Source organism: Salvelinus sp. IW2-2015, linkage group LG5 (assembly GCF_002910315.2).
Source record: "Salvelinus sp. IW2-2015 linkage group LG5, ASM291031v2, whole genome shotgun sequence".
In the NCBI taxonomy this organism is placed as follows: Eukaryota; Metazoa; Chordata; class Actinopteri; order Salmoniformes; family Salmonidae; genus Salvelinus; species Salvelinus sp. IW2-2015.
In genome coordinates this window covers 25,996,265-26,018,493 of record NC_036844.1, presented here as the reverse complement: position 1 = coordinate 26,018,493, position 22,229 = coordinate 25,996,265, and the positions used below count along the sequence as shown (strand labels likewise).

Sequence of the window (22,229 nt, the reverse complement as noted above, 5' to 3'; positions counted from 1 at the left end):
GCGTGATTACACAGTCGTCCGGAACAGCTGGTGCTCTCATGCAATTTTCAGTGTTACTTGCCTCGAAGCGAGCATAGAAGTAATTTATCTCGTCTGGTAGGTTCTTGTCGCTGGGCAGCTTGTGGCTGTTTTTCCCTTTGTAGTCTGTAATAGTTTGCAAGCTCTGCCACATCTGACGAGCGTCGGAGCCAGTGTAGTACCATTCAATCTTAGTCCTGTATTGACGCTTTGCCTGTTTGATGGTTCGTCGGAGGGCATAGCTGGATTTCTGATAAGCTTCCGAGTTAGAGTCCCTCTCCTTGAAAGCTCAGTGAGGATGTTGCCTGTAATCCATGGCTTTTGGTTGTGGTATGTACGTACAGTCACTGTAGGGACGACGTCATCGATGCACTTATTGATGAAGCCAGTGACTGATGTGGTGTACTCCTCAATGCCATCGGAAGTATCCCGGAACATATTCCAGTCTGTGCTAGCAAAACAGTCCTGTAGCTTAGCATCTGCTTCATCTGACCACTTTCTTATTGACCGAGTCACTGGTGCTTCCTGCTTTAGTTTTTGCTTGTAAGCAGGAATCAGGAGGATAGAATTATTGTCAGATTTTCCAAATGGAGGGTGAGGGAGAGCTTTGTATGCGTCTCTGTGTGTGGAGTAAAGGTGGTCTAGAGTTTTTTTCCCTCTGGTTGCACATTTAACATGCTGATAGAAATTAGGTAAAAGTGATTTAAGTTTCCCTGCATTAAAGTCCCCGGCCACTAGGAGCCTCGCCTCTGGATGAGTGTTTTCCTGTTTGCTTATGGCCGTATACAGCTCATTGAGTGCTGTCTTAGTGCCAGCATCGGTCTGCGGTGGTATTTGGACAGCTACGAAAAATATAGATGTAAACTCTCTTGGTAAATAGTGTCGTCTACAGCTTATCATGAGATACTCTACCTCAGGCGAGCAAAACCTCAAGACTTCCTTAGATTTCATGCACCAGCTGTTGTTTACACACATAGGCCACCGCCCCTTGTCTTACCAGAGGCCGCTGTTCTATCCTGCCAAAAAAGCGTAAAACCCGCCAACTGTATATTAATCATGTCGTCGTTCCATCCCGACTCAGTGAAACATAAGATATTACAGTTTTTAATGTCCCGTTGGTAGGATATACGTGCTTGTAGTTTGTCTATTTTATTAGTGATTGATTGTACTTTGGCTAATAGGATCGATGGTGAAGGTAGATTACCCTCTAGACGACGGATCCTTACAATGCACCCGGACCGTCGTCCAAGATATCTCCATCTTTTCCTCCTGTGAATGACGGGGATGAGGGCCTAGTCGGGTGTCTGGAGTAAATCCTTCCCATCCGACTCATTGAAGAAAAAGAATTCTTTCAGTATGGGGTGAGTAATCGCTTCCCTGATATCAAGAAGCTCTTTTCGATCATAAGACACAGTGGCAGAAATATTAAGTACAAAATAGGTTATAAATAACGTGAAAAAACATAAACAATAGCACAATTGGTTACGGGATCATAAAACGGCGGCCAACTCCTTCGGGCATCATTATTCACAATCACTCTACAGACAATTCCCTCGACCTCATGGCTTGATTTTCGCTCTGACATGCACTGTCAACTGTGGGAYCTTATATAGACAGGTGTGTGCCTTTCCAAATAATGTCCAATCAATTGAATTTACCACAGGTGGACTCCAATCAAGTTGTATTAACATCTCAAGGTCTCATAGCAAAGGGTCTGAATACTTATGTAAATAAGATATTTCTGTTTTTTATAAAAACATTTATAAAAACATGTTTTTGATTTCTCATTATGGTAAATTGTGTGTAGATTGCTGAGGATTTGTATTTATTTAATCCATTTTAGAATAAGGCTGTAATATAACAAAATGTGGAAAAAGTCTAGGAGTCTGAATACTTTCTGAATGCACTGTATATTTGGTGAAGCTGATGGCTATACTGTTGGCCTTGCAGTGGATAGAGGAAGTCAAGCCAGAGAGAGTAGTTATTTGCTCTGATTCATGTGCAGTGTTGATGAGTCTGCAGTCCTTTAGCACACGTAGCAGACAAGACCTGCTTTATGAGGTACAACAAACCCATGGCAGGATTAGACAAATGGGTATACAGATACAATTGATTTGTTCCCAGCCCATGTGGGGGTGGAGGGGAACGAGGCAGTTGATGTACTGGCTAAACAAACACTTAGTAGTTTTAATGAGCATGGACAGTGATGGTGCAGAGATGGCAGGAGCAGTGGAGTATAGATACTAAGGGCATGCATTTATTTCAAGTACAGGATGGTACAGAAGAGAGGAGACTATTTTTACACGATTAAGGGTGGGACACAGCCGGTTGAATAAGACTTTAAATGTGATAGGAAAGTATCCAACAGGAAAGTGTTATTATTGCCAGGAAACAGAGACCGTGGAGCATGTGTTGCTCCAGTGTGGGCAGTATCAGAGGGAAAGAGAGAGGATGAGATCTCGTATGAGGAAGATGGAGATACAGGGAATTAGTTTCAAGCATTTATTGAGTAGAACTTCCTTAGATATAGTCTCAAATATGTTGTCTTTTTTAATAGCAACAGGGCTGTCAGGTAGGATTTATTATCTCTCTGTCTTTGGCCCACACTCCAGCAGTTGGTGGCGGTAATGCACCATAACGTTGGATGCCAACCTCTGTTAAACCCCACCGAAGAAGAAGACATGTAGACCTGTGACATATCTGGGTTATCTTTTCTGTCTCTGCATCACCTCTTTAGACGTGCCAGTCCTGTGAGAGATTGATTGTCATTTGATTTCAACGGTTTTATCGGGCTGACCAGTCATTAGAAGTATACCAATTTTTGTATTTTGACTTGCGGTGCTGTTGTTGTTAAACAGCTAACGTTAGTGGYATGCTTCTCACTGGCAGTGCTAGCGGTTGGCTAACATAGCCAGCTAGCTATCTAGTTGCCATTCATTGATTCTGACATTGTTTTTTTATTTTCGTTAACGTTAATTGGTTGGCGAGCTAACGTTTATTAGCGTACTAGTTAGTCGAGAACTAGCTAGTTGCTTTGATTAAGGCTAGCTAGCTAGGTTACTGATTTAACTGCGACGATGCTATGGTCAGCTTATGACAAGATGTTGGACAACCAAAAACTAGCTACCTAGCTAAAGTTACAATTAAATAATGGGAGGTTTAGTTGACTAATTGTATTTGAAGAAGTAAGCTAGAGGGAGCTAGTGGTTTAAATGGCAAAAATAGAACCAGGCAATGGACTTAAGTCAGCAGAGTCCCGCAAAAGTTTGCGGGGCACGACAGAAAGTCTGGCACTAACAGATGGAGAAGGCAACCTCTTCGGCTCAGACTCGGAACTAAATGCCTATACCAGTGAGAGACAGACGGATAAATATGGATTTATTGGGGGTGCACAACAATATTCAGAACAATCGTAAGTATGACCCATCTGTTTAGAATTTTCCATAAAAAATGACGTCGCTAGCTAGCTCGTTCGTCTGTGGATGACAGACATGACTGTTCTAAATTGTCAAGACGTTGTGATAAGAAGTTTCTTACAGATTAGTCACCTGATTGACCCCTTGTCATCTGACTTCACGCACCACTTTACTGTTTGTTATTTTCTAATATGCAATCCACATTTTAATCAGTAGCCTGTTATTTGTTATCCCTGGAGGCCAACATAAACATTTCTTCCTYTTGCTCAGTGTTACACTCCAGGCTGGTCTCATAGACTAGACGTAACATAATAAMTTTACGTTACGTTTGGTATGGTTACATATTTAAGACTTAAAACGCGAACGTCTAGTAACCCAAAGGTTGCGTGTTCGAATCTCATCACGGACAACTTTAGAATTKTAGCTAATTAACAACWATTTACTACTTTGCAACAACTCAGCATGTTAGCGAACCCATCCCCTAACCTTGACCTTTTTAGTTAACCTTTTCCCTAACCTAAACCCTTCAACCTAACTCCTAATCTTAACCAAAACCTTAATCCCTAACTCCTAGAGCTAGTTAGCGTTAGCCGCCTAGCTAACGTTAGCCACAGCAAATTGGAATTTGTAACATATTGTACATAATCTGCTTCCATGGAGACTTGACAGCCTTTGTGTTGTATGGCATTTTCCCTTTCTCATTTTGTTTACCAATGTGTGTTATGTTCGGCTGGGTACTGCTGCCTTGTAAAGTAGAGGTCGACCGATTAATCGGAATCGCCGATTTAATTAGAGCCGATTTAAAATGTTCATAACAATCGGTAATCGGCATTTTTGTCCGCCGATTACATTGCATTYCACGAGAACTGCGAGTGCAGCAAGGAGCCAAGGTAAGTTGCTAGCTAGCATTAAACTTATCTTATAAAAAATAATCTTCACTTAACTACACGTGGTTGATGATATTACTAGGTTAACTAGCTTGTCTTGCGTTGCATATAATCAGTGCGGTGCCTGTTAATTTATCATCGAATCACAGCCTATTTCGCCAAACGTGTGATGATTTAACAAAAGCTAATTCGCGAAAAAAAGCACAATCGTTGCACGAYTGTACCTAACCATAAACATCAATGCCTTTCTTAAAATCAATACACAGAAGTATATATTTTTAAACCTGTATATTTATTTTAAATWAATTAATGTTAGCAGGCAATATTAACTAGGGAAAATGTGTCACTTCTCTTGCGTTCATTGCATGCAGAGTCAGGGTATATGMTACAGTTTGGGCAGCCTGGCTCGTTGCGAACTAATTTGCCAGAATTTAACATAATTATGACATTGAAGGTTGTGCAATGTAACAGCAATATTTAGACTTAGGGTTGCCACCCGTTCGATAAAATATGGAAGGGTTCCGTATTTCATTGAAAGAATAAACATTTTGTTTTCGAAATTATAGTTTATGGATTTGACCATATTAATGATCAAAGTTAATGATCCTATTTATGTGTTTATTATAATTAAGTCTATGATTTGATAGAGCAGTCTGACTGATCGGTGGTAGGCAGCAGCAGGCTCGTAAGCATTCATTCAAACTTTACTGCGTTTGCCAGCAGGTCTTAGCAATGCTTGAATCACAGCGCTGTTTATGACTTCAAGCCTATCAACTCCTGAGATTATGCTGRCAATACTAAAGTGCTGGTTAGAACATCAAAGGTATATGAAATACAAAGGGATTGAGAGAAATAGTCGACGCATCATAATTCCTATAATAACTACAACATAAAACTTCTTAACTGGGAATATTGAACCACCAGCTTTCATATGTTCTGAGCAAGGAACTTTAGCTTTTTTACATGGCACATATTGCACTTTTACTTTATTCTCCATCACTGTTTTTGCATTATTTAAACCAAATTGAGCATGTTTCATTATTTATTTGAGACTAATTAGATTGTATTTATATTAAGTTAAAATAAGTGTTCATTGTTCCTTTAGTATTGTTGTAATATATAAATCAATACAAAAAAAATGGCCAATTAATCGGTATCGGCTTTTTTTGTTCCGCCAATAATCGGTATCGGCGTTGAAAAATAATCGGTCGACCTCTATTGTAAAGTGCTTTTGATTTATTAAAATTGTAAGTGGCGATGACTGAAATCTTTCTTGCCTACTACTTACTAAAACGACATTGCCTACTGTGTACTAATATACTATCTAGAATGTACTGTTTAGTAAAAACGTAGCCTAATGTAGTAAGGAACAAATATGAACATAATGCTCATCCACACTGAGAAGGCATCATCTAATGCGCAATCAAGCTTGTTCATCTGATTATCAACTGTTGTCAAACACGTGTGTGAAAAGACAATTCTCTTCCTCAGTAGCGTGCAGAGAATTCTACTTTATGAAAGTCTAACTTAGTAGAACATCCTGGCATTGAAAGGCCCTATGCAGCTGTTTTCATCTCAATATCAAATCATTTCTGAGTAACAATTAACGTCTTACGGCTGAAATCCCGTTAACGGGATCGATTTGACAACAGCCAGTGAAAGTGCAGGGTGCCAAATTCAAACAACAGAAATCTCATAATTAAAATTCCTCAAACATACAAGTATTATACACCATTTTAAAGATGAACTGGTTGTTAATCCCACCACAGTGTCCGATTTCAAAAAGGCTTTACGACGAAAGCATACCATGCGATTTATGTTAGGTCAGTGCCTAGTCACATAAAAACACAGCCATTTTTCCAGCCAGAGAGGAGTAACCAAAAGTAGAAATAGAGATAAAATTAATCACTAACCTTTGATGGTCTTCATCAGATGGCAGTCATAGGACTTCATGTTACACAATACATGTATGTTTTGTTCGATAAAGTTCATATTTATATCCAAAAATCTCAGTTTACATTGGCGCGTTATGTTCAGTAATGTTTTGCTTCCAAAACATCCGGTGATTTTGCAGAGAGCCACATCAATTTACAGAAATACTCATCATAAATGTTGATGAAAATACAAGTGTTATGCATGGAATTAAAGATACTTCTCCTTAATGCAACCACTGTGTCAGATTTCAAAAAAGCTTTACAGCAAAAGCACACCATGGAATAATCTGAGTACAGAGCTCAGAGACCAAAACAAGCCATACAGATACCCGCCATGTTGTGGAGTCAACAGAAGTCAGAAATAGCATTATAAATATTCACTTACCTTTGATGATCTTCATCGGAATGCACTCCCAGGAATCCCAGTTCCACAATAAATGTTTGTTTTGTTCGATAAAGTCCATTTATGTCCAAATACCTCCTTTTTGTTCTCGCGTTTAGTTCACAAATCCAAATTCACAAGGCGCGAGCACTAGGTCCAGACAAAGTCAAAAACGTTCTATTACAGTTCGTAGAAACATGTCAAACGATGTATAGAATCAATCTTTAGGATGTTTTTATCATAAATCTTCAATAATGTTTCAACCGGACAATTCCTTTGTCTTTAGAAATGAAAAAGAACAGAGCTCGCTCTCACGGCCACGCGCTTGACTTAGCTCATGGCATTCTGCCAGACTCCTTAGTCAAACAGCTCTTATTCGCTCCCCCTTCACAGTAGAAGCCCGAAACAAGGTTCTAAAGACTGTTGACATCTAGTGGAAGCCTTAGGAAGTGCAATCGGACCAAATTTACACTGTATCTTGGATAGGCAAAGACTTGAAAACCTACAAACCTCAGATTTCCCACTTCCTGGTTGGATTCTTTCTCAGGTTTTTGCATGCCATATGAGTTCTGTTATGCTCACAGACATCATTGAGTGTTTTCTATCCAAATATACTAATAATATGCATATCTTAGCTTCTGGGCCTGAGTAGCAGGCAGTTTACTCTGGGCACGCTTTTCACCTGAACGTGAAAATAGCGCCCCCAGCCATACGAAGTTAAGTACCTTACTGTTATATTTTTCTATTAAAATCAATCAAATGCTCCATCAAATGTATCTATAAAGCGGGTTTTACATCAGCAATTGCCAGTGCTTATATAGAAACCTATCCTAAAAACCCAAATAGCAAGCAATGCAGCTGTAGAAGCAAGGTGGCTCTGAAAAACTCCCTAGAAAGGCAGGAATCTAGGAAGAAACCAAGAGAGGAACCAGGCTCTGAGGCGTGGCCAGTCCTTTTCTGACTCTGCCGGGTGGAGATTATAGGAGTACATGGCCAGATTGTTCTTCAGGATGTTCTAACGTTCAAAGATGACCAGCAACGTCAAATAATAATCACAGTGGTTATAGAGGGTGCAACAGGTCAGCAACTCAGTAGTAAATGTCAGTTGGCTTTTCATAGGGGGGAGAGAGTGGGTCGAAACAGCAGGTCCGGGACAAGGTAGCACGACCAGTGAGCAGGTCAAGGTTCCATAGCTGCAGGCAGAAACTGGATCAGCAGCACGACCAGGTGGGCTTGGGGTGGTTTTGGTAAATACAGTAGGATAAATGCACATGTAGGCAGTCCATTCAATTCTTTTAAGATTGATTGAGGGAAAAGTAATTTGAAACTTAGTATATTTACTGGTGGCTGAAAGACATTTCTGTTTAAAAATTAACAAAAATAGCTTCTTAGCGAAGCTCTGACTCTCGTCGGATGTGGCAGGGTTTGAAAACTATTACGGACTACAAAGGAAAACCCAGCCGTGAGCTGCCCAGTGACGCAAGCCTACCAGACAAGCTAAATGCCTTTTATGCTCGAGTCGAGACAAGCAACACACAAGCATGCATGAGAGTACCAGCTGTTCCGGATGACTCTGTAATCACGCTCTCTGTAGCCGATGTGAGCAAGACCTTTAAATCGGTCAACATTTACAAAGCCGAGGGGACAGACGGATTACCAGTACGTGTACTCAAAGCAGACATGTTACCTACATCTTTCAAGAAAACCATCAAAGTCCCTGTGCCCAAGAACGCCAAGGTATTCTGTCTAAATGACTAACGCCCCGTAGCACTCACATCTGTAGCCATGAAATGCTTTGAAAGACTGGTCATAACTCGCATCAACACCATCCCAGAAACCCTAGACCCACTCTAATTTGCATACCGCCCCAACAGATCTACAGATGACACAATCTCTATTGCACTCCACACTGCCTTTTCCCATCTGGACAAAAGGAACACTTATGTGACAATGCTGTTCATTGAGTATAGCTCAGTGTTCAACACCATAGGGTCCTCAAGCTCATCACTACGCTAAGGAGCCTGAGACTGAACACCTGGATCCTAGACCTGACACTCCAACACACACACTACATACGCTTACACACACATGCATATTGACGCCACACAGATTTGCACATAAACACACTTTCACACTCCTCAGATACGCTGCTGATACTCTATTATATATCCTGATTGCCATGTCACTTTTACACCTACCTACATGTACAATACTGTATTACCTCAACTACCTCGTACACCTGCACACTGACTCGTACTTGTACTCCTTGTGTATAGCCTTTTTATTGTATTACTATTTCCTTTTTTTACATTGTAAATATTTTTCATACATTTTAAAGCTCCATTGTTGGGAATTGGCTTGTAAGTAAGCATTACACGGTAATATCTACACCTGTTGTATTCGGTGCATGTGACCAATAACATTTTATTTGATTTTGATCTCTCTTATTGGTCTATTAACTCCTTTACTGCCTGGTGGTGTCATCAGGCAAGCCAAAGCTCCATCCCACCAAAAAAGCCTGAAATTTCAGGTGGTCTTTTCAAAACAGCTCTTACATTAAAATGGTATTTGACTGCGCTGGGCCTTTTAAAGAACTTTCATGCAAAAAAACAACATAGAAAACCACATGTTTTAGGCTTAGTCATAGTGAAACACACATTCTGGGCTTCATTTGGACAGTTAATTTCAAAAGTGATATATTTGGAACTTTTAGTAGTAAACCTAGCTCTTTTTGCCCCTAGCGCTTCAWCTCTTAACCATTTGAAATGGTAATGTAGGAACACTTATGTCATCTCAAGGGAGGGGTTTGGTATGAAATACACTCCCTTCTAGCTGTGCTGGGTGGTACCACCTCAGGTCTTACTATAAAAGCAKGTGACMGTGTGCCTTATTTGGCAATGGACTTGGTAAGTGGACTGTGCCAATATATTTTGCTTGACGCTTGATGCAAAATTCAAAAGGCCAAATTCAAGGTTTTTGCTTACCGTTTCATGCACATCTGAAGGCTATGAGGATTATACGTTTATATTCGTAGCTCGTGAAGGCTGCCGAGGGAAGAACGGCGGCTCATAATAATGGCCTGAACGGAGCAAATGGAATGGCATCAAACACATGCAAACCATGTGTTTTATGTATTTGAAACCATTCCACTGATTCCACTCCAGTCATTACCACAAGCCCGTTCTCCCCAATTAAGGTGCCACCAACCTCCTGTGGTAGCTACATCCATCGTAAAAAGAAATGGATGACACTGGTGGTCATGTTGACTCGTCTTATGTTTTTCCCGACTGGTGGCGCAGTCCACTAATTCAATGGTTGTGAGTTCTAATCCCATTATTTACAATATTTATCCCGTGCCCAAACACTTTTAATTCTGAAAAGTGAAGGCATACCTGCGAGAGGGGTAACAATGGTAGTATTTTTTTTTATTTTTTTTAACAGTGCCCAAGATCAGTCTGAGTTAATTTGACCATTGGAAAAAGAGCTACTGTGTACTGAAATGCGGGTTGGATTGATTTGAGACACTAATCTTAATTTTCAAGGTGATGATTGCACTTAATTGCATGTGAGTCCACATTTTCAAGGATTTRAACTTATACCACAAGTGGCAATTGATGTGCGGTAACTGTTCAAAGCTGTATTTGCTCACGATGCACATAATTTGATTATTAGAGGGTGCCAGTGGACTTCTGGTATGATTTAGTGAGAAAGTGTTGGGATCAGGTACAACTGTTTACCCACCCCCAAACGTAATATTTATGAGCAATTCCCCCCTACTCACAACTTCTCACCTGAATGCATTTTTTATTTTACTTGAAGGGGTTGGGTAAAGACTGAAATTGGGGTCGAGAGTTACCCTTTAAAGCATACTACATTTTTGAAATGTATATAAAATGTAACATTTTTCGAAATAGAAAAGGCCATTCAATATGGTCGAAACCCTTTTCGACATCACCAGCCATTATTGATAAATCTATACCTTGTTTTTTAGCATATTGTATTAAACTGAAATGTTATTGAATTTGTTTGTCTATTTTTAATATGCCCTGTTTGATATGTATCAAGTCTGGGTAATACTTTTGCCATTCTTATTGCTTATGAGCTTTGTTATAATTTTGTCACAATTTATTAAAGTTATGGGTCTAATCAGCAGAGGACTTTCCAGATTTTCCTTGTTTTAATATAACTTAAATAACTGTTTGATACATGTAACTAGGAAGCACTGGATTGAGTGACGTTTATTGTCATTTGTGTAAATAGGGGCGCTACTTTGTCCCAAAATGTTAAATGGAATTCTATGGGAAAGMCGTCCTTTCCTGGTGTTTTTCCTCCGCGTTAATTTTTTAACAATGTCTCTGTTTTTTTATTGATAATTATTTGTCTGCTGATAATTGATTCAGAGTTGTTGAGTCTAAGAAGACTTTAGGATCAGAATAAAATTCCTGCATGCCCAAGAAGCCTACTATTTAGAACACAAGTATGGGTATTCGGACACAGCCATTTTCTTTTCTACACTACTATGGCTTTTAGCCACTGAGTTCAACATGTGCCGCTGGTTCCTTGCAAAACAGAATACCAGCCTGATGTGTCACCACTTGGTCCAAACAAACGTCTTCTGACTCTACATRCAACCTATTGTGATGTGCATTTCTCTTGTGTTTAGGCCCCCTGTGAGTGGTTGACAAGCACCAGGAGTAGGAGTGGGGGGGAACAGAACTAGGGGAATGTTCTCAGAGCTTCCTGTTTTCTGTGTGCTTCACAGGCTGTGGCTAGTGTTCCACTGTTTTGTCTGAGGATTAATTTCCTTTGAGGAGTAGGAAGAGATCAGACGCTGCTCCTCCCCCACCAATGACAGGCCCCTCCCCCTAGAGTGCCAAGATGTGATAAAAAAGCATGCCACATCCCAGCACTCTGAACTGTTTGTATGGTGTTTTGTATTTGAGAGTGATTGCTCAAAATGATAGTATTTGGAACACCTGTCCCTGTTTACCTAGAGCTTCCTAAGATCACCCTCGACACGGGATGACTGTAATCTGATAGTCTGCACTAATTCAGCCAGGCTAATGCCAATCACTGTCTGTCTATGCTGCACTCAGCCCTTTGTACTACCTGGTATTTGTCTACCTTGTAAAGCAGGTGCTTGTGAGGTACTGCTGTTTGCACGGCATGAGTGACCCCTTGTCTTTCACTCTGGGGTTTTTATGTCCTAGTATCTGTCATGCCATATGATCTGCTGGAGTTTGAAAGAGAATGCAGGTCTGTGTTCTGCCCATTTTGTTGGATGTAGACTAATGACTGCAAGGSAGTCCCTAGAATAAATGTAAAAAGTCTAAACAAAGCAGACTTGTCAGAGCCTCTTAAGTGAAGAGCTTGTTAGTTTTAGCCTGTCCAAACTGTCTTTCATTATTATTATTGTAAAGTATTTTTGTTTTGCATTCTGCAGCAGGCTTTTCTGGCTGTTTTGGTTTGCTCCATTGGAAGGGAAAGGGCATGTTGTCCTTTGACTAATGATGCTACGGCTACCACAGTTGCTGCCACTGTGACAACAGTGGTATCTGTGTGTGTGCATGGATCTGTGTGTGTTCTATTGCCTTGTATGCGTGATATGTCCGAGGTCTGTGCCTCCCCTGAGGTTTTATTTATGTAGCCTACAACACACAACCTATTTTCATTCATCGCTGAGAAAAAGGAGAGGCTACATATAATGAAGACAATGACACAGTATAATTCCAAATCTAATTTTATGTCACATGCTTTGTAAACCACAGGTGTAACAGTGAAATTCTTACTTAAGAGTCCTTTTCCAAGAATGCAGAGATAAAGATATAAAAACAGAGACACAAGGAATAAATACACAGTAAATAACAATCAAAATAACATTGCTATATACAGGGAGTACCAGCACAGAGTAGATGTGCAGGGGTAGGAGGTAATTGAGGTAGATATGTACATATAGTTAGGGGTAAAGTGACTAGGCAACAGGATAGATAACACAGTAGCAGCAGCAAATGTGGAAAGTGTGTGTGTGGTGTGGGTGTATGTACGGTGTGTGTGTGCGTGCATAGTCAGTGTAGGAGAGTTAGTGCAAAAAAGTGTGTGTTGAATCTGGGCGATATGGAGCTAAAATCCATATTGCGATAAATTGCCTGAATTAATACCATTACTATAAATGTACAACAATAAATGTAAACAAAACATGTTTTATGACCCTTTAAACTACTATTTTGAATGTTTGTAGCTACCAATTATCCCGTTAAGTCACCCATATTTCTCTAGTATAGGCTACTTATCATAGTGAACGATATCAGCAAAATGCCCACGACAAGTGGTCGGTATAGTCGTTGTCAATCTTTTTCAGTTTATCGTCTCAGCTTTTGTGTGTATTGGTGTAAGTACGGTATATTTGTGGGTAGAGTCCAGTGTGTGTGTGTGTGCATAGTCATCGAGACAACTGTTGGTGCAAAAAAAGGGTAAATGGAGGTAGCTATTTAGCACTCTTGTTTAGAAGTCTTATGGCTTGGAGGTAGTGATGTGCAGTTCACGAATGATTCGTTCTTTTTGAACGACTCTTTGCTGACTCGAGAATCAAGATTCGTTTTTTTTCTGAGTGACTCATTCATTTTAGTCATTCATTTCACCTGCTGGCCGCAATTAATTCTGCAGCAGGATAAATACATGGTCGTCCGGCTCAGCGCCTCTGGAGACTTGCWCTGACCAGCAACTGTCTATCATGTCCGCTAGGGAAAATCGATCACGCTGCAGGCAGCATAGAGAAGAAAAATACATGTTTAGAACTGATAATTGATCGCATGGTGCAAAAATGAATTGCAATTAATTGAATGTTATGATGGACACACCTTTATAGAACCAAAACATACACAACCTCTGCTCAACAAACTTGAACTCGGTAACGAATCGTTTGGGGGGCTGCAGTTCAAACTATATTGAGCGAATCACTCTCACGGCAGTCCAGCTATGCATTCCGTGTCATTCACAATCTAGTCTGGTTGCGGCCACAACTAGATCTCGTCTCCACTGTATCAAKAAATAATCTTATTTGTATGCCTAGCAATCAACAAATGTACATCGTTTAAATCACACTTTTACAAGTCAGTTACAAATGACAGATCAAATTAGCCTCTATGGTGAGTAGGCGGTCCTGCGTGCTCTGGGCATTAATTTGAAAATCAGTAGTCTAACGATTCATTATTTTGATCTAATGACCTAAAAAGATCAAGGTTGGTAAAGAGCTGAACTTCCCATCAGTACTTGGGGTAGAAGCTGTTCAGGGTCCTGTTGGTTCCAGACTTGGTGCACATCACCAACAAACTATCATGGTCCAAACACACCAAGACAGTTGTGAAGAGGGCACTAGAACACCTTTTCCCCCTCAGGAGACTGAAAAGATTTGGCATGGGTCCCAGATCCTCAAAGTTCTACAGCTGCACCATCGAGAGCATCCTGACCGGTTGCATTACCGCCTGGTATGGTGGAAACATTACCTACAAAAACTAGTGGGAAAAAACACAAAATAGCAGAATTGGTCAGGAGCCCGTAAGACTGCCATTGCAGCGCCATCTACATAGTTCACCCCTCCTTCCTCCATCCCCCTTGGCTAATTTGACCACAGTCGTTCCACGTTACTGGGTGTGTCTGTCCGATGGATGCAATAAAGATGCTTTTTCTCAGAGGCCTTCTGAAACACGCAGCCTCTTGAGGGTCCCTTTCGAACCGCCCTCGACTCTACTGTCCTCGCCTCCATCCTCTGCTCTCTCTCTTCCGAGGGAAGGAGCACAAGCCCAGCTCTCCTCCTATGTCTCTTGTTTTCATATGGAGAGGCGCTACAATGGCAGCCATTGTCCTTGTCTTTTTTATATTTTCTTCAATTTCCGCTCTTGTTTCAACGGACACTATGATCATATGACTCAAGTTTTCTAGCGAAAGAGTTGTTTCTGAAAGAGAAACAATATAGGCTCCTATGGTCAAATTATTTTAAATAGCAACAGGAAGCGGCTTGTATTTTTGTTTTTCTCCAAGTCAACTTCCTGTGTGATGGATGGCGCTTCCTGTTTGGCCCCCGGCCCTCCCTCACTCTCCTCTTGTTTCACTGTTGTCTGTGTTGACAATCAAGTCAAATTGTATTTGTCACATTCGCCGAATACAACAGGTGTAGTAGACCTTACCATGAAATGCTTACAAGCCCTTAGCCAACAAAGCAGTTAAAAAAATAGAGTTAAGAAAATATTTACTCAATAAAGTAAAAAAAWKTWATCAAAAAGTAACACAAGATTACATAACAGTAACGAGGCAATATACAGAGAGTACCGGTATCAAGTCAATGTGCGGGGGTACAGGTTAGTCAGGTTAATTTGTACATGTAGGTAGGGGTAAAGTGACTGCATAGATAATAAACAGCAAGTAGCAGCAGTGTAAAAACAAAGGGGTGTGGGGTCAATGTAAATAGTCTGGTTGGCCATTTGACTACCTTTTGCTTTTCATGTCTAAAGTAATAAATCCCTGAGTGTTTGTTTAGAGAGACAGATGTATGTGTCTGTAGTGTGACCCTGGGTCTGTCTCCCTGACTCCCACAGAGCTGAAAAYATCCCTCCTGAGGTGCTGAGGCAGAGGGAGGCCAAATGGCTGGACATGCTCAACAACTGGGACAAGTGGATGGCAAAGAGACACAAGAAGGTAAGTCAGTCAAGCACTGGCTGATCTACACAAATCCCATTGCTGACGATAACAGCAAATTCCTGTGTTGGTCTTTTCTAGAAGCATGTTAAGGTAGCCTTGCAAGCTGTTGTCACCCCTTTTACTCCTGTTGAGTGACTGCTTTGGAAACTACAGTATGCACCTGTCAGGTCACAATCCAGTCACCACAGCCCACCTGTTTTGTAATGTGTAACTCAGCTGAATTATTTAATGCACACACAGTGTACACAAACCAGCCTGGAGAAAAGTCCTTAGGTCATGAACTGTAGAAGGAAAGTCATTCAACACATAATTGAACAACCTGTTCCCCTTGCTTGATATTTTAATATATTACACTTATGGAATTCCCATGATTTTTAAACTAATCTGACCGTGCATGATAATGAGTGGCTGTAACCATAGCACTAACTCCCTATCCCCAGATGAAGCTGCGCTGTCAGAAGGGCATACCCCCCTCTCTGCGAGGCCGGGCGTGGCTCTACCTGTCTGGAGGAAAGGTGAAGAGGGAGCAGCACAAGGGCACATTTGAGGTTACTCACTACCCTCCACTGTTAATACCAGTTTCTCTCACAAACACACACACTTATACTTTTACACATAGTGTAGCATGTAAATAGCTGTGTTTCTTTTTAAGGAGCTGGACAGCCAGGCAGGAGACCCTAAGTGGGTGGATGTGATAGAGAGGGACCTCCACAGACAGTTCCCCTTCCATGAGATGTTTGTGGCAAGAGGAGGCCATGGGTAAGCAATGTGAATGGGACGTTGTTTGTTATTGTTTCTGTTGGTGTTACTTGTGCCTTTGTCTCAGTATTTTTCTATGTTTGTTTTTTAGTAACTGAATTGTGCTTACTATGTATTTAGGCAGCAGGACCTGTACCGTGTCCTGAAGGCCTATACTCTGCACCGGCCAGAGGAGGGTTACTGCCAGGCCCAGGCTCCCATTGCTGCTGTGCTGCTAATGCACATGCCTGCTGAGGTGAGCCTGCACACACACACACACACACACACACACACACACACACACATACTGTTACTCACACGACAATGTTTTCTGATAATGTTGCATACATACGCCAACCGTCATGTTTAATTTATGTTTGTGCTTTATTGACAGGATGCATTCTGGGGTCTGGTCCAGATCTGTGAGAAGTACCTTCCTGGATACTACAGTGCAGGGCTGGTAAGAAGCACGTTACTTCAAACTACATACACATTCTCTCTCCTTCACTCACACTTATACTCAAAAAGAACACATAGACACAAAAATACAATGACCCAAGATCATGTGCTTTAGAGAATTTGCTGACTGTTGGCTGTGACAGGGTGAGGTCTTTTACTAGGGTTTAAAGATCAGGCATACGGGATACAGTTAATTGGGTTAACTCAGAGCTTACCTGTCACTGAAATCAAATTAAACATTCATTCWGCATGTTTATCATTGTCAGGAACACCCTTGTCTTGGAAAAGAAAAGCTRTACAATTTTAGGTGACAATCATGTTGAAATGCAGGCTTGCAGTTCATATTATTGGGCCAGCTCTCTAGCTGGCATGTGCTGCTGTCATTGCATACCTGTAGCTTGTTGTCTGTGACATGCTAATGACATAATGCCCTGAGTGAGCGGGTGACCAGACAATGTGGTCCAGATAATGCAACTATTAGATTTAACAAAGAGGAAGGAGTCTGTTCTCGTGTCCCCTCACACTCTCTCACACACTCTTTCTTTCTCCCGCTCACCCCTCCCTGCCTCTCTCCCCCTCTGCTCTCCTTTCTGACTGTTGTTCCTGTGTGCTCCTGTAGGAGGCGATCCAGCTGGATGGAGAGATCCTGTTTGCTCTGCTGAAGCGGGTGTCTCCTCTTGCCCACCGCCACCTGAAGAAGCACAAGATGGACCCCATCCTGTACATGACAGAGTGGTTCATGTGTGCCTTCTCGAGAACCCTGCCCTGGGTCTCCGTGCTGCGCGTCTGGGACATGTTCCTCTGTGAGGGTGAGAGAGACATTCCACACAGTAAACATACACACATTAAATTATGTCCACATGAGAGCACTCTGAGGCATGCTCTTTAGACAGACAGAAACATACACACGCCGGCATACTCATCATTACATACACTACCGTTCAAAAGTTTGGGGTCACTTAGAAATGTCCTTGTTTTTGAAAGAAAATCACATTTTTTGTCCATTTTAAAATAACATCAAATTGATCAGAAATACAGTGTAGACATTGTTAATGTTGTAAATGATAATTGTAGTTGGAAACGGCAGATTTTTTTATGGAATATCTACATGGGCGTACAGAGGCCCATTATCAGCAACTCCTGTGTTCAAATGGCACATTGTGTTAGCTAATCCAAGTTTATCATTTTAAAAGGCTAATTGATCATTAGAAAACCCTTTTGCAATTATGTTAGCACAGCTTAAAACTTGCCTTCTTTAGACTAGTTGAGTATCTGGAGCATCAGCATTTGTGGGTTAGATTACAGGCTCAAAATGGCCAGAAACAAAGAACTTTCTTCTGAAACTCATCAGTCTATTCTTGTTCTAAGAAATGAAGGCTATTCCATGTGAGAAATTGCCATCTGCCGTTTCCAGCTACAATAGTCATTTACAACATTAACAATTTCTACACTGTATTTCTGATCAATTTGTTATTTTAATGGACAAATTTTTTTGCTTTTCTTTCAAAAACAAGGACATTTCTAAGTGACCCCAATCTTTTGAACGGTAGTGTACATCATAGACACATTGAAATATACAAAGGAACACACACACTTGTCTCAGGAGTGTTACAGTTGAAGTCGGAAGTACACCTTAGCCAAATACATTTAAACTCAGTTTTTCACAATTCCTGACATTTAATCCTAGTAAAAAATCCCTGTCTTAGGTCAGTTAGGATCACCAATTTATTTTAAGAATGTGAAATGTCAGAATAATAGTTAAGAGAATGATTTATTTCAGCTTTTATTTCTTTCATCACATTCTCAGTGGGTCAGAAGTTTGCATACATTCAATTAGTATTTGGTAGCATTGCCTTTAAATTGTTTAACTTGGGTCAAATGTTTCGGATAGCCTTCCACAAGCTTCCCACAATAAGTCAGKTTTGTAGGCGTCCTTGCTCGCACACGCTTTTTCAGTTCTGCCCACACATTTTCTATGGGATTGAGGTCAGGGCTTTGTGATGGCCACTCCAATACCTTGACTTTGTTGTCCTTAAGCCATTTTGCCACAACTTTGGAAGTATGCTTGGGGTCAATGTCCATTTGGAAGACCCAAGCTTTAACTTCCTGACTGATGTCTTGAGGTGTTGCTTCAATATGTCTACATAATTTTCCTACCTCATGATGCCATCTATTTTGTGAAGTGCACCAGTCCCTCCTGCAGCAAAGCACCCCCACAACATGATGCTGCCACCCCCATGCTTCACGGTTGGGATGGTGTTCTTCGGCTTGCAAGCATCCCCCTTTTTTCTCCAAACATAACAATGGTCATTATGGCCAAACAGTTCTATTTTTGTTTCATCAGACCAGAAGGCATTTCTCCAAAAAGTACGATATTTGTCCCCATGTGCAGGGGTTTTGGAGCAGTGGCGGCCTTTTAGGTTATGTCTATATACGACTTGTTTTACTGTGGATATAGATACTTTTGTACCTGTACCTGCACAGTCAACGTAGTGTATGTAAACTTCTGACCCACTGGAATTGTGATACAGTGAATTATATTTGAAATAATCTGTCTGTAAACAATTGTTGGAAAAATGACTTGTGTCATGCACAAAGTAGATGTCCTAACAGACTTGCCAAAACTATAGTTTGTTAACAAGAAATTTGTGGAGTGGTTGAAAAACAAGTTTTAATAACTCCAACCTTAGTGTATGTAAACTTCCGACTTCTTCAACTGTATCTCAGGACACTGTGTCGTAAGTAGTAAAATACACCCAGTAAAATAGTATTTAAGTAAAAGTTAATTATTAATTAATTATTTTTAAGTATCAAAAATAAATGTAATTGTGAAGATATACTTAAGTAAAAGTATATATTGCAAACCAGACAGCAGCATTTACATTATTTTTAATTTACGGATAGCCAGGGGCACGCTCCAACACTCAGACATCATTTATAAACGAAGCATGTGTTTAGTGAGTCCATGGTARGAATGACCAGGGATGTTCTCTTGATAAGTTTGTGAATTAGACCATTTTCTTGTCCTGCTAAGCATTCAACATGTAACGAGTACTTTTGAGTGTCAGGGAAAATGTATGGCATAAAAAGTTAAATTTTCTTTAGGAATGTAGTGAAGGAGAAGTTGTCATAAATATAAATTGTAAAGTACAGATACCCTAAAACTACTTTTACTTGAGCACATTACACCACTGCTGTCTGGTGTGTGTTCGTCCAGGAGTGAAGATCATCTTCCGGGTGGGCCTGGTGTTGTTGAAGTGCATGCTGGGCTCCCAGGACAAGCTGAAGACGTGCCAGGGCCAGTATGAGACTATGGAGCTGCTCAAGACCATAGATACACGCTACATGCAGGAGGGGTTTCTAGTGCGGGAGGTACAACCACCCACAGCCATACTTATAGAACAGAAACATMAATTACTGGAGAATGCTCAGTGTCCTGTTTTTTAGTCACTTTGAGAATAGCTGAGAATGACGAGACTGTCATGGCCACATTGCATGCTAAGGGCTATGGTATAAACTGAAAAAAATACCCTGCTGCCACCTATTGATACTTTAATAAAACACTATTAGAGTCATGATTTCTGCCAAGACCACTGGTTAACCACTACTCCTTATGCTCTGTCCCAGATTCTAGAGCTGCCGGTGTCAGAGCGGGACATTGAGAAGGAGCACCTGGCATCAGTGCGGCGCTGGAAGGAGACCCGGGGTGAGTTGCACTGCAAGTCCCTTCCCAGAATGCACGGCGCCAAGGCCATCATGGCTGCCGAGCCGCCCAGTCGCCAAGACCTGAGACAGAACCCCACCATCATAGTCGAGTCGCCCCTGGCAACCAAGAGCAATGGGGAGGACAAGGAAAGGAAAGGGACCAAAGAGGAGAAGAATGGGAAGAAAAACAGCTTTCCGACCCCAGTGGCAGCCTACCTTGAACCCAGCGAGCCCTCCCCCCTCAAAGACACAGCCCTGCTGGGCTCCAATCAGAGCCTGAGCAGCACAGAGCATGACACCTACCTGTAGCAGGTACGGATAGCCATGACACTTGTTTACTGCTCACTGACTCCATATCCCCAGTATACCTTTACCCTCTGACCCATCCCCACCTCTGCCCTGACGATCAGGTCCCACACCTCTTGACTGACCCTTTCCATTATAGCCATTTGCATCCATAGCAAAACATTCTAAAGCAATTGGAAGCCTCTGGCATAGACCCAAGTAGTAGTTGTTTTTCACACATATATGCGAGATGACAATTCAATCAGTTGGGAGAGTGCAGCACTAACCTTCGTTTAGTTGGCCATACGGGTATACATGCACTTGGGCTGAGGGTAGATTGATCTCAGCGGCAGGCTGTATAATCATATCAGTTGATCTTTTCTCACTGAAGAAGTCTTAGACTGAGTCAATATCAGATGACATAACTATGAAGTCTGCTTAGCCAAGAGTTCTGGATCTGGAGGCTGGACCACTGCCTATTTACGTATTCCACCTAATATATACTGTAGTATGAGACACTACATTGCCAACACACACCAATCCAGCATTGTTAGATTTAGTTCTCAGTCACAGGGAATGTCAATTCAGTTAAATTGTAATCCCAGCAGAATATTTTGAATCACATAGGTTGCCAACATACTGTATAAAGATTAATGCTATTGTCATTCACTCATTGGTGCATCCTTTCTCTCTGGTTGTAGTGGATGTTGATGAACACTAGAGGGCTCTGTGGGGCATTTTCCTGCCCTGACCAATGAAAGAACTTGAATGACGGGTTGAGGGAAAATCAATCATCTGTATATCATCTTCATATTTTTAAATGAAGGAAATGAACATTTGCAGGACAATTCCTGTCACTAGACCAAAGCTTGTTGATTTGATGTTTTGACATATAGTATGTGTTGTAAGAGCCATGTTGTCTGAATTATTCCTGAGTGTGTTTTTGATTCTTTGCTGAGCTCCAGAGAACAGAGTGAGTGTGTGTGTGTGGTCATGCAGTGGGAGAAACATGGTAGAATGCCAGTCGATAGACCACTCATATCATACTCAGCCATGTTGATTTCATCTAGACGTTTTGAAGAGAAGTATAAGCTATTTGTGTATAGCTGTTTATTAACTCTGTGCATAATTTCTTTGTATACAATCATCTATGTTTCACATAAATGTGTGTCACGGTCAAATATTTGCCTGTAGATAAGATTACAACTGCTGAAGTTGACGTTTCTGAAGGGAACATTTGTATGAAAGAACTGGGTAAAAAAATGATTGTATATTTTTGTATGGTAAAAGGATGATTTCTATAAAAATTGCTGTAGATTTTCACACTTGCACATAGCGTAGTATAAAACTTAATATACTATAGATTTTTTATTTGTCTAAGATGAAGCACTTTGTCCCTGGTCAATCCCTTTAAGAATAGAATGAACAATAACATTTTGTTTGTCTTCTGTAAAATTGTCCGTGTGTGTATATACACAAAACAAAAATGTAAACACAACATGTAAAGTGTTGGTTTCATGAGCTGAAATAAAAAATCCCAGAAATGTTCCATAAGCACAAAAAGCTTATTTCTCTCAAWTTTTTTGCATCCCTTTTAGTGAGAATTTTTCCTTTGCCAAGATAATCCATCCACCTGATAGTGGCATATTAAGAAGCTGATTAAACCGCATGATCATTACACAGGTGCACCTTGTGCTGGGGACAATAAAAG

At 40.9% G+C, this 22,229-nt stretch overlaps 1 protein-coding gene across 3 annotated transcripts; it reads left to right on the top strand.

The window, feature by feature from the left end:
• Nucleotides 1–2,693: 2,693 nt before the first annotated feature.
• On the top strand, nucleotides 2,694–22,075 carry LOC111964124 (TBC1 domain family member 10A). Of its 3 annotated transcripts, XM_023987863.2 has the most exons (10): nucleotides 2,694–3,430; nucleotides 15,229–15,328; nucleotides 15,772–15,879; nucleotides 15,984–16,090; nucleotides 16,211–16,325; nucleotides 16,464–16,529; nucleotides 17,148–17,337; nucleotides 19,746–19,900; nucleotides 20,156–20,545; nucleotides 21,220–22,075. In XM_023987863.2, exons 1-9 carry the CDS (start codon nucleotides 3,231–3,233, stop codon nucleotides 20,540–20,542), a joined length of 1,428 nt encoding a protein of 475 aa, XP_023843631.1. In that variant the 5' UTR covers nucleotides 2,694–3,230; the 3' UTR covers nucleotides 20,543–20,545; nucleotides 21,220–22,075. The 3 variants fall into 3 exon arrangements, with proteins under 3 accessions (XP_023843631.1, XP_023843630.1, XP_070299740.1); XM_023987862.2 differs by having other exon boundaries at nucleotides 20,156–22,075; XM_070443639.1 differs by lacking the exon at nucleotides 2,694–3,430 and adding an exon at nucleotides 6,270–8,374 and having other exon boundaries at nucleotides 20,156–22,075.
• Nucleotides 22,076–22,229: the final 154 nt, after the last annotated feature.